Source organism: Manis javanica, chromosome 4, assembly GCF_040802235.1.
Source record: "Manis javanica isolate MJ-LG chromosome 4, MJ_LKY, whole genome shotgun sequence".
NCBI lineage: Eukaryota > Metazoa > Chordata > Mammalia > Pholidota > Manidae > Manis > Manis javanica.
In genome coordinates, this window is record NC_133159.1 from 166,466,739 (window position 1) to 166,478,944 (window position 12,206).

Consider the following 12,206-nt stretch of genomic DNA (forward strand, 5'->3'; position numbering starts at 1 on the left):
ACATCAAGCCTCTGCAGGGAAGGGGTGGGAGTGGAAGGGCCGGGCATGGCCTGGAAGGAGCTGTCTCAACACCACCCTTCCTCAGTTCTGCTTTGGAGATCCCAAATCTTTATGGAATATGGCCTACTGCCTAAGAGCATGGTCTTTGGTTCAAATACTGACATTTGCCCCTTCCTAGCTCTGTGACCCTGGCAAGTTTATTAATCACTCTGAGCTTCAGTTTCCTCACCAGAAATGGATAAAACAACAGCACCCTTGTTAAAGGGCTTGTGAGCATTTCTTGCCAATCTACCCCTCCCAAACACACATGTCCATGGGATAATATTTATAAAGTTCTTATATGGTGTCTGACACAGAGTGGATGCTCTCTAATATCAGCTATCATTTTTTTTAGGAATGCCCTAACTGTGTGACCATTATGGCCCCATTACAGGAAGTGAGGGTTAGTGTGTCATCCCCAAGGAGCAGGGCTTCTTGGATTCAAGTACAAGCACAGAATTTAGTGACTGTGTCACAAAGATGTTTAACCTCCCTGGAAGAAGAATAAAATCTACTAATCTGACCTCCCATGGCTCTTGGTTTGGGTGAGATGACATACCTGATAGTGTTTTGCAAACTTTAAAATGATGAGTAAATAATAAAAGCTATGTTTATTGAGCACAAATGTCATGTCTCTTTAATCCTCAGTCAAGTGAGATGGGTCTCTTCACCTACATTTTATAAATGAGACAACTGAGGCCAGAGGTGAAGTACTGGGGCCAAGGTCAACCAGCTTTCAATACAGAGTTTATCCCTTTCTTTGCTGTCACTGACCCAGACCTGAATCAGAGAGGAGTGACTTGTCCAGGATCACACAGGGTGGCACTGGATGCAGAACCTGAGTCTCCCAGTTTAAACCTTGCTGTGCCTTTGGAATGCTCATGACACTTTCAAGGATGAAGAAAACAGAACTTTTCCACCATGGATGATGATGGTGTAACTGGGCGGCTTCCCATTCCAGCTGCCCAGGCCCCCTTGGGGTGGACATTGGGCCCTTTCGCCCACCTCCTCCTGGAGCAGCACCGATTCTGGCACCCGGCATTACTCAGATCCACCGGGAGCTTCCAGCAGACCCCTTCTCAGTCCAGAAGAGGGCAGGGCTCAGGGCCTCTCCCGTAACTCCTCACCAGCAGCACAGACTCAAAGCAAGTGGGGTGGAAGTGTTTTTATTACAGCTTTGGTCAGACGGAGCGCAGCCGGACGGGGCTTTAGTGGGTGCTGGGAAGCTATCCAGCCTCTAGCCCACTCCTCCCCCAGGCTGCCACCCCGCAGCGCGGGCACAGCGCATCCGAGCGGGGAAGCGACACTGCCGAGACCTGTCCCCAGGCTGCGGTGGGCTGGGGGGCAGGGTGGGGAATAAACAGTTCTATTGTACAAATGTACAGCGCGGGCCGGGGCGGGGGCGCTCAACACCGCCTCCCGGGGACCGGGACGGAGGGCGCTGGACCCGGCTCTGCGGCAAGGCGGCGGGAGGGCCTAGCTGCGCCCCGTTGGTGCTGAGGGGCGTCACAGCCGGGGAGAGCCGGCAGCGAGGGGAGCGGTCCGGGAGGGGAGCCCGCAGGGATAGGGCATGGAGAGGTGCGCGGGAAGCTCAATCGGAGTAGATGATGAAGCCGGAGAATGTACTGTATTTGTTGCTGTTACCGCCGTGCGCTTTGCCTCCGTCGAGCTTGATGAAGACCTCATCGCCCGCGTCCAGATGCAGGATCACGCTGTTGCTGGCGTAGTCGTAGTTCTGGTCTGCGTCCTGGGCAATGGCGCTGGCCCGCACCTGCGGGGTTGGGCGGTAGGGGAGTTAAGGGTGTGTGTGTGCGTGTGTGTGTGTGAGGGTAGAGGGGTGGGGAGAGAACTAGCGTCAGGGAAGGAGGTAAGGCAGCCAGCCACATGGGTGGTGGTGGTGGGGGCGGAAATCCAGAGACTTAAATCTCCACCTCCAGCCCTATCTGGGCTTTCACTTTGCTTCTCTCTAGGTTATCCCCCTCTTTCTGATCATAACTGTGTTTTGGGAGGGCGTCATAGAGGAGCCCTGGATTTTTAGAGCAGGTACAACCTGGGTCTAAGCTGGGAATCAAACTGGAGTTTTGCTCCTTAACTCTTTTATGTCTTACTGCTGGGCTGCTGAGGACGTGAGGACTGCTCTGGGATGTCCCAGCCTGCAACTCCCTCCTTGCAGAGAATAATTTTCTGTATCCCCAGGGAATGGAGGGCCATAGCTTCTCTCCTCACCATTCCTTCCTCTCTGCTTTAATTGTAACAATGATGCCTCACATTTCTGCCACAGTCACCTATTTTGATGTCAGTGGATGAAGCCCATAGGTCAGGTGGCTAGATCAATGCCAGGCTGTTAGTAAGCAACCACCCCAGTACCAAGGACCCAGTCTCTGGACTCTTTGTCTGAAGTTCATTCCAGAGTCTTTCACACTGGAGAAGTGAGATGGAAGGCCTGGTAATTATTTTCCCTCCTGAGGCTCAGATTGAGCCTGCGTGCTGGCGTCAAAGGAAATATATCTCTGTGACTATTAACCCATCCAAAGAAGGCTTCTGTCTCCTTGTGTCTCACTCCAAGGTGGCAGAAAGGAATTGGGTGGGAAGAAACGAATCCAGGCTTCACATCCCTCTGTGATCCTCAGTCTCATCTGATATCCTTGCTGGCTTCTTGCTTTGATTGGAGAGGGAAGGGTCAACAGGCAGTTCAACAGGGCAAGAAGGTGCCAGCATTTGGGTGTGAAGCCTGCTGTCACTTTTGGGGGCTCTGACTATGATCATAAGATATGGAGGGTGTGTGGTGGTGGACAAATTCCCTCTGGGCATTCCTCTCTAACAGCTGTGGCAATGCAAGGCCTGAGCCATAGGATCTGTATCCTGGGTGGAGAATGGAAGAGAGGAGCTATCTCCAAGGCTCTGGCTTCCACTGGGGGGAGGCTGCACTGAGCGGGGTTCTCTCAGCCAGGCTCTTCAACAGCCCATCTCCATCCTTCCCTTTCCTGAAGGCAGCTTCCCCAAAGGGCTGACAGTCTGGGACCAAGCCAGATTAGGGGAGGGGCCCATTCTTTCCAGGGCAGGGGTGGGGTGGGGGGTGGGGTGGCAGATCTGCGGGTCAGCCAAGCCAAACCAGCTGACTCAGCAGTAATGCTGCAACAGGAAAACCCAACGTATTTGCATGCAGCCTGCCATTTAAAGCCTAGATCCTTCCAGCCCCTTCTCTCTCCTCAACCTCTTCTTCCCCAGTCTGGGAAGGAACTGTTTGGGGGTACTTAGCTGGGAAAACTCACAGTCCCAATAAAGGTGGAGGGAAATCAAATGAGGGGAGACCCTGTCTGTCAAGGAGCTGTTTCTCTGTTTAGAAAATGGATGAGAAGATCTTGCCTCATCACTGCGACCTTTGTAAAAGCCTTTTGATGGTGAAGAAAAAAAAATTTGATGTTGATGGGTTTTGAGCTACTAGGAAAGAGCTCAAAGCAAGCAGCCAACTTCTGTATTGTTCCCTGGGCCCTAATCCTCGTAGTATTTATTGTTACGCATGCATTTCATTATCTCTGCTAATAAATTACTACTAATAACAATTATTTTTATTACCTAGATTAATTTAGCCTTAACTCATTAAAACAGTGTGCTTCTTAATAGCCAAATCTATTAGAATACAGTCATCTGTCATCAGGAATCTCCTGGTGATGTGACAGGCATCAGAACTGTTATGCTTATGTTTATTATTTATTCATCACCATGATTGTCGCTGTGATTATTGTAATTATCCATGGAGGCAGGGAGAATTTATGCCCTTCCATCCTTAGACAGTAGGGGATCCAGGAACGAAACCCAGGGGTCCTGATTCTCTGCCCAAGACTGGAAACAGTTGAGGCATCCAGCTTCTCCTGGGGACCCAGGGAAGTTTGGGGAATTGAGGTTGCCATGGAAGCAGGAAAGCAAGTCTGGGACTTGTCACTAGGGGGAGCTGTAGAATCTCCTCCTCAAGACATGCCAGGAAGGGAAACTGAGGCAGAGGCCTGACCAGAGGCCTGAAAGGGGGAGGGAAGAGAACCCAGGAAACATGTCCCTGCCCCCAGATCAATGCGGGAGTCTTGGATGAGCAGGTAAGTGTGGGTCCCACAGGAAGCCAGGCTGGCCCATAGGGGACCCTTGTACTTTCACACATTTACTGGATCTCTATTGTGCCGGGTACTGTGTTCTATGCTGTGAAAGGCATTAGAGGCTAGAAAGAATAGCTGAGGGGCCCTTCTCCCACTATCAGGCAAGAGGCTGATCTCCAGTTAGGTCTTTATACCACAGTCCTCCTTTATACCCATCACCACCTCTCACCTCTCTCAGGCTCTGCTGTCCAAGCCCTTGCTCATTTGTAATATTCTCCTTCCTAAAGCCCCCTTCCCTGGCCTGTCCCCCCACAGCCCCCTCTCTCCCAGCCCAGTTGATCGATTTTGTGTCCTCCCTGATCCCTCTGAAGGGCGGATTTTAGAGGCAGCTGCAGGAAGCTCACCTCACCCAGGGCACCACCTCCAACCTCAAGGCTCTTCAGGTCTCTGTGTCCTAATGACCAGGGCTTGGTGCCATCAGGCTGTGCATGGTGACTCAGAGCTACCCTTAGGGAGGGGCTGGTGGGCCTCAGGCAAGGAAAGAGAGGGGCCTCAACACCAGGCAGAAGGCGGTGACTCCCCACTCCCCATCTTGCCCAGGGAAGGATCAGGGACCAGATTTAGCTCTGCTTTCCTGAGGAAATTCTGGAGGCCTCTCTGCAGGCAGGAAGCCAGGAAGGATAAGCACAGAGCCCAGGGTCACCTCTGGTCTTGAAGGCATGGGAGGTGCAAGCTCCTCTTCTGTTCCCTTCTATTGCCCAGACCTGTCATTTTTTTCTCTGCTCACTTGAATTTCCTCTTCCACCTCTGAGCCAGGCTTTTCCTACACTTGACCTTTTTACTTTCTCTCTAGCAGTGTCCCCTCACCTTGGGGACCAGGGTTCATTATCCTCTTCCCTGACCAGACTGGTCAGAACAGGGGAAGGCCCCACTGAATCACTCCCTCCAGCCAACACATCTGGGGACAGGAGTTGCCATCTGGGCTCCTGGCCCTCCTCTAACACAGTCATGGCCAAGATGTATTATTGTGCAGTTACTACTGTCTCCCCTGCACAGGCCACAAGGTTCTGCAGAGCAAATGGATTAAAGCCCTGGTACCAATCCCCAAACCTGGCTCCTAGTAGGGGCTCAAAACTAATATGTGGAATGACTAGTGAGATTAAATGAGTCTCCTGGGAAATCTGGAAGGACAAGTCACAAAGGATGTGGGGGAGGGGGAGTCTACACCCACTATCTACCTTTTTTGGGGGGGGTAGAGTAACTGTTAAAATGCTGGGTCTTTAAAACCTTTCTTTAAAGCCACCTCCTTTTTTTTACTAGTCTGTGGTGCCACCTCTAGGGAGCACCTTTCTGTGGGGCTCTGCAAATGCCCTGCTTTGCTGGAGGGAAAAGAAGAGGATTTTGAGGTGATTTCACCTTTCAGTAACTGATAAAGCAAGTGACCCTGCCCCAAGCACACACCACCTTTGGCACCTCCTCCCTCTTGCCTCATGTCTAAGGCCCTGCTGCAACTTCCTGAGGTGGTACAGGGTCTAGGGCCCATGGGTGGCCTGGTGACCACGCCCCCTATCCAGGCAAGCAGGGCTCCCAACCCCCTGAAACCTCAGCCTGGTACCAGCCCAAACTTTCTTCAGGAAAGAAGAAACTCCATTGATGAAGGTGACATTGCTGCATCCCTTATTGGTGATTAATAAGGGGAATTGTGGGGCTGCCTGCAGAATGAGCCCTCACTGGATACTGGGGCCTCCCATTTGGTCAGGACCAAGGACAAAGAGGAGAGACACGGGAAGCCTGATAGACACAAGTGGGAGAGAGACACTAAAGGAATACAGAGGGGTGTTAAACCCAGGAGAGAGAGGCTAGAAACCCAGGGAGAGACATAGGACTGGTAGACCCAGGGGAGAGACAGGGACGAGAGAGAGACAGTAGGAGAAAGATGCAGGCAAGAAGTGGAAACCAGAGAGAGAAGCAGGCAGGGTAGAGATAAGATGGGGCAGAGAGAAGACTGGGCAGACTTACAAGCACCTGGTAGATTTTGCTGACTCCCATGACTGCCCTGTCTCCCAGTGCCAAGCCAGGGTCTACCTCAGGGAATGCTGCAGTGGGAGGGGTTCCACCAGGGTCTTGGGTCTCAGTCACAGGAAATCCCTTCCCAACTCCTGCCAGCCTAGCTTAGGTCTGACCCATGCAGGTTCCCTTGTTCCTGCTCAGCCTGACTACCCCGAAGGTCCTAGGTGGTGGTGGTCTGAGAGCACTGGGAAGGGAGCGGGTATCAAAAGGGAAGGAAGCTGGGTAAAACTGCCATCCTGGGGCAGGGTTAGGTCAAGGTTGGTCCCAGGGCAGCAGATCCAAGGAGAACACCATGCACTGCGGTCCTGGTTTCCAGGACCCCTTGTGCTTGGTGCCTGCCAGATCCTGTCTCTGGGATGGGGATAGGGAGGGAAGAGGATCCTCTAACAAGACACTGCAGGAGCCAGGAATTGCAGCTGGGAGAACACCAGGAGGGGGAGTTCCTACCTCTTCACCCTGCCTCAGGAGGAAAAACTTTTCCCTCAAGGCTGCCTTCTTGTGCCTGTAGCTCTGACACACTGTGAAGGGGCCACGCAGTCCCCAGTTTTGTAAAGGCTGTAGAGTCGGCCCAGTGGTCCCTTCCCAAGGGTGGCGGATGTACTGCAGCTAAGGCATTGAACACTGGCTCCCTTTGCCTTTGTGCCCCAAACATCTACAACTTGCCTTGTCAGCTAGGGCGCGAAGCCGGGGTGCTGAGGCTGCCTTTCCCCAGAGCCCATCTTTGCTCTTCCTTAATCGCTGATATCAACCAGAATCCCTGCTCTCAGACGCCACTTTCCAAGGACCAAGCCCCTAGGGCCAGTCGGAGCCCCTGGGAGCCGTGTGCTCTGATTAGCTGGATTCATCTCCTGCATTTCCAAGCCGCGGGAGCCCAGCAGCGTCTGCCCCAGGAATCGAGGCGTGTCCGTGGGCCGCGATCATCCCCTCATGTTATGCTAAGCGGGACCGCTGTAGGGTCTCCATCAGCACCCGCTGGTACCATATGCCCCGGGCCCCCTGGGTGCCCTGCCCCCAGGCCAGCCCCTTCTCCCCGCCTGGCCCACCTGGCCGTTCTTGCAGAGGTCCGCCCACATACTGGTGCCGTCGCCGCCGCGCATGAGAACATGGTAGGTGAAAAAGTAGGTGCCAGGAATGTTGCACGTAAACTTGCCGCTGGTCGCGTCGTAGTTGTTGCCTAGATTGGTGACCACGTCGTCGAACTTGAGCACCTCGTAACCCTCGTGAGGGTTCTTGAGGCCAGCGTAGAAGGCCACGCGCGGAACCATGGTGTAGGTGGCTGTGCTGATGGCGCCGCTACCCCCTGCTCCCGGCAGCCCGGGAGGTCCGGTCTTGCCTGGCTCACCCTTCTCCCCCGGCGGCCCCATGGGGCCCGGAGGACCCGGATCCCCAGGGGGTCCTGGGGGGCCGGGTTTTCCTGTGCGGCCCGGCTTCCCCTGGGGGCCCTGCACCAGCGTGGAGGGCGGGGGCGCGCCGCTCTGCTCGCTCAGGGCGTCGCCGCCGTCGGGCCGCGCGCCGGCACCGGGGCCCCGCGCGGGGTAGGGGTCGCACACCATGCGGCAGGTGCCTAGCATCTCATAGTGGCCGTCCGGGCCGCCCGAGCTCACCAGCACGGGGATGAGGACCACCAGCACCAGCAGCATTACCACGCCCGCGGCGGCCGCCAGCAGCGTTTTCCGGCCGGCGCGGAGCCTGGGGAGCGCCGGCCCGCCCGGCCGCGCCGTCGGGGCAATGGTGCCGGCGGGAGGGGGGCGCGGGCTGGGCGCCCGCGCTCAAGAGTGGTCCGGCGGGGCTTCGGGCATGGGGCCGGGCCCGTGGCGCCGCGCTGCGCTGGACGCGCTGCCGAGCCCAGCCGCCAGCTCCTGCCTCGCGCCTCCCTCCCGCTGCGCGGCCGGACTGAGCGCGGCCGCTGCCGCCCGCCGCCTGGCCCTCCCGCCGCCCAGCGCGCGGGCCACAGTCCCCTCCGCCCCCTCCTCCCGCTCCTCCCCGCCCCACCTTGCTCACCGCCTCTGGGCGCCCGCGAGGGGTGGGGCTGAGGGCGGGACCGGCGTCTAATTGGGTTGCGGGCGGTAGGGCTCCGCCCAACTAGGGTCGGGCCCGGCGGGGGCGGGACCGCGGAGAACAGGGCCGGAGCTGGGAGAGGAAGAGGGTGGCTGCGGGAGCGAAAGACTGAGACTCGGGAAAAGGGAGGGAGCCAGAGTCTGAAAAACTGGAGAGGCTCCCCTAGGGAAGGGGAGAGTAAGGACCGAAGGGCGAATAGATGAGAGGGCCGTAGGGAGATCTGAAAAGCGCCGAGGAGCCCTGAAAGAGCAGAGGACACTCAGAGGGGCTGAGGGAGGCGCGAGGGGCCACGGCCCGCAGGGGGCGGAGGCGGGGGTGGAGTGGGTCTCTCTGGTCAGCTAGGAACAAAGAGCGATTGAGGGGTGTGGGAGTGAGGAGCAAGAAGGAACAAAAAGAGGGCACGGGGGGAGTAGAGGCAAAAAGGAGGAAGGGGGGGGCTGTTCCACACTCAGGCCTCCGAGCCCTCCCGTCGGGAGACCCAGGGATCATATGCCTGTCAGGGTGCCCAGGGCACCTGTACGGACAGCAGCCTCCCCTCCTCTTTTATGTTCCCTGGATGTGCCTCCCCCCTGGAGGGGCAGAATCTTCTGCCCATTCCTCCTCTCTCTGCCCATTCCTCACCAAACTCCAGGCCAGACCAGGCTGTTTTTTCAGGGGGTGAGAGGGCGGCTTCCTCATCATTCCCCTTATCCCTGCTAATTTAGGCAAGGAAGAGATAGGAGCCCTAAGAAAGTGGGCACCCCCACGTTATTTCTCCATCTGACCAGGACAGACATGTCCCTAGTGGTGACCCCCTTTCCCAATCTCCATGAGGAGGGATTGATCTCACCCAGCCCTTCAGCTCCTCCTTCCCCCACCCGCTCGGCAGCCCCTAACTCTTCTCCCCGTCAGGTTGCAGGAGGCTCTCGTTTTCCTCAAGTGCAGTAAAGTGTTTAGGCTGCAGAAACTAAAATGTGTCTGCTTCCATCAAAATATTTGTCACCTTATTGGAGTCCCAGCTTGTGCTGTCCCACTGCTCCCTCACCCTCCTCTGTCTAGCCCATCAGGGAGGGTTCTGCCATTCGGAGGCCTCCAGACTTGGCCAACGGGTGACCCTCCAGCCTCTTTCCTTTTCCTGTGAAGACCCCTCTCTATGCACACTCTCCCCCTGCTGATCCCACCGGATCCTTAAGATTCTCTGGCTTTCTCTCTCCAAGGTTCAGACTGCTTAACCCCACCCACAGTGGGAGGAGGAACGGGACAGGAGGACATCAAACCGAGGCTGTGAGGAAGGGCCTTCAACCACTGATGGCTTAGCCTGGGTGGGAGTGACCCCCACCACCGAGGAAAGAGTCTAAAAAATCCTATCATTTATTCAGGACTTGCTGTGTTACACCAGGCCTGTGTTGAATACTTTACATACATGATCACTCTTGATCTTTGCACCTATCTGAAGAGGTAAAGCCCGTCATTATTCCCATTTTACAGATGGAGACTGAAGCTCTGGCAAGTTAAGAGATTTGTCCAAAGTCACGCACCTATGTGGTATACACAACTACCACACAATCAGTGGTAGATCCGGATTTAAACCTGCAGTCTGACTCCACCTCCTCCAACCTCCAGGAGATTAGGTCTCTAGGTACTGTTCACTGGGCAAAGGAATGCTAAGTGCAGGGTTGGGGGCGCTCCCAGCAGCTAGACTTCCGCAGGCTCAAGAAGCGCAGTCCTCTGCTCTTGGCTTTCAGTGCGGCCTCCTGTCCTCCCTCCATCGCTGTCTCCCCCAGTATGACTCCGAGAAGAGCGACAGGGCTGGTGACCCGAGGGACAAGTGTGCGGTCATTAGCGTATGATTTGCTCAAGCACCCCTCCCCTAGTCCACACGCACTGGAGTCTCTCCTCCACTAAGCCGCTGGGGCAGGTCCGCCATCCGCAGCCCGCCCAGAACCCGCCTGGGAAACTGCGGCTAGTCGCCGCCGGGGGCAGCCCAGGGGGCGGGAGCACAACGCCCGCCCGGGCCTCCGAGAGACGCGCTCGGCTCGGCACGGCGGCATGTCCCCCGCCCCGAAGGAACGCCCGCTCCCTGGCGCGGTGTGGCGTCTCTGTCAGCCCAGCCGGATTCTCCCCGCTTCGCTGGAGTGGAAAATAACGGCTTCAAACTTTGCCGAGAGGAGCTGGTGCCAGCACTTTAATTAACAACCATCGTGGCCTGTGAGCCAGGGCGACCCGCTCCCCGCCTCCCCATCTCCCACTACTCGCCAGGCCCCGTCCCGGTCCCGCCCAGATCCCCAAAGGAGCTGAAGCCCCGCGGAGGCACTCGGGCACCCCTTTTCACTGCGATCGACGTGAGGGCCTGGCTTTTAGGGGAGAGGATGCTGCCTCCTGGGGGAGCGTCTCCCCAGCCTAATATATGAGGACCGCCGCCCACCCAAATGCTCTGAATCCTGGCGGTTGAAGATTCCAGAATTGAAGACCTGCTTGCCAATCCCAGCTGGCGATTTTAGGCTAATCTAATCTGCAGTGCCCCAAGTGTCCTCCTCTGGAAAAAGGGTTGTTGTGAGGATTAAATGCGATACAATGTATGGAAAGTGCTGGGTTCAGTATCAGACCCTTATTATGCATCCACTAAATGGTGGCTAATATAATCATTTCAGCTCAAGACTAAGAAAGCCCGTCCACCAGGCCGTGGCTCTCTTCTCCTGCCTTCTTCCTACAGTTGCTGTGTTTGGCACTAGCAGAGGAGGACCTATACTTCTAGGTTCAGAGACAAGACTAGATGAGTGAGGAGGGAGCCCTGGCCCCCAGGCCTCTTCTGCCAGAAGGGGAAAGAGGCGAGCCCCGGGCAAGGGAGGCAGGGCAGCACTATTATCGGTAGCTAGCTGGCAGCCAGTGCAGGGGCCAAAGGTCCAGCTTTGCTTTCCCTCCTGTGAGTGGGCACTCCCTCACTCCACAGCTGCTGTCATTCCAGGGCTGGGGAGGGGTGCTGGGCCTTGCGGTGTGCGGAGGGTGCAAGTGGACAAGGCTCTTCATTTATGCATGGCTGACTCTAGGAACCTGGGTAGCGGTTCTGCAGTGTTTTGGGGTTCTTTGAGTGAAAGTGAGTGCGTGTGGATGTGTAAGAGACTGTGTTAGTGTGTGTCTGGGTTTGTGAATGATGAAAGGGGATGCTGCACCCCAGCTCTTCAACTGGCAAATCTACATTCATGTATTCATTTGAGTGTGAATAAACACTACTGAAAACACCTACCTAGGCACTGTGAGATGTAGTGGTGGTGTGTCCAAAAATGAGTAAGATCTAAATAGTACCCCAGAGGAGCACAGTCTTTGGCAAGGGACACAGGCAGGAAGCAAAGATAAATGCTATGATAATTGTTAACATTTTTTTATAAATGTTTTTTGAATACCAACTAAATGCACATCTTGTTCTAAGCACTTTATGTGGATTATCTCATTGAAATTTAACAACCTATTATTATGGATTTAAAACTATTACATGGCTCATATCACTTAATATCAATAATCCCATAAGGTAGACAGTATTATTTTCCCCATTTTAGAGCTGAGAAAGCTAAGGCTTGGGGAGAGGTTTGCACTAGGTGTTACGAAGCACAGATGAAACATTCCCCGCCCAGAGGACTCCAGGAAGTCTTTACAGGGAGGTGTCATTTTTCCTCCTATCTATCCACCTATTTATCCATTCCCCCATCCATTCTATAAGCCCATATTAATTGACTGTCCACCGCATCTCTCGTTATCACAGGGCACAGTGATGAGCATTTAAAGGCTTCTGACCTTGTGCAGTCTACAGTGCATGGCAGGAACCTAGACAATTAAACAAGCAACTGCTATCTAGCTTGACAAGGTACAGGAATATGTAGGGTGCTATAGGAGTACACAGAAGTGTTGCCTAAATTCATCTGAAGGGAGAGAATTATGGGAAACTTCCTGGAGGAGGTAGTATTTAAGGTATGTCCC

At 55.1% G+C, this 12,206-nt stretch overlaps 1 protein-coding gene across 1 annotated transcript; it reads right to left on the minus strand.

Moving 5' to 3' along the window:
* Positions 1–1,171: 1,171 nt before the first annotated feature.
* C1QL1 (complement C1q like 1) lies at positions 1,172–8,131 on the minus strand. Its single transcript, XM_017670941.3, has 2 exons — positions 7,241–8,131; positions 1,172–1,810 (listed from the first exon to the last, which is right to left on the minus strand). Exons 1-2 carry the CDS (start codon positions 7,835–7,837, stop codon positions 1,631–1,633), a joined length of 777 nt encoding a protein of 258 aa, XP_017526430.2. The 5' UTR covers positions 7,838–8,131; the 3' UTR covers positions 1,172–1,630.
* Between the last annotated feature and the right edge of the window lie 4,075 nt (positions 8,132–12,206).

Bases quoted from the DNA above. Each gene is read 5' to 3' on its own strand.
- C1QL1 (XM_017670941.3), bottom strand. From the start codon at position 7,837: ATGCTGCTGGTGCTGGTGGTCCTCATCCCCGTGCTGGTGAGCTCGGGC. The intron at 1,811-7,240 runs GTGGGCCAGGCG...CCAACCCCGCAG, and splicing joins ACCTCTGCAAGAACGGCCAG to GTGCGGGCCAGCGCCATTGC.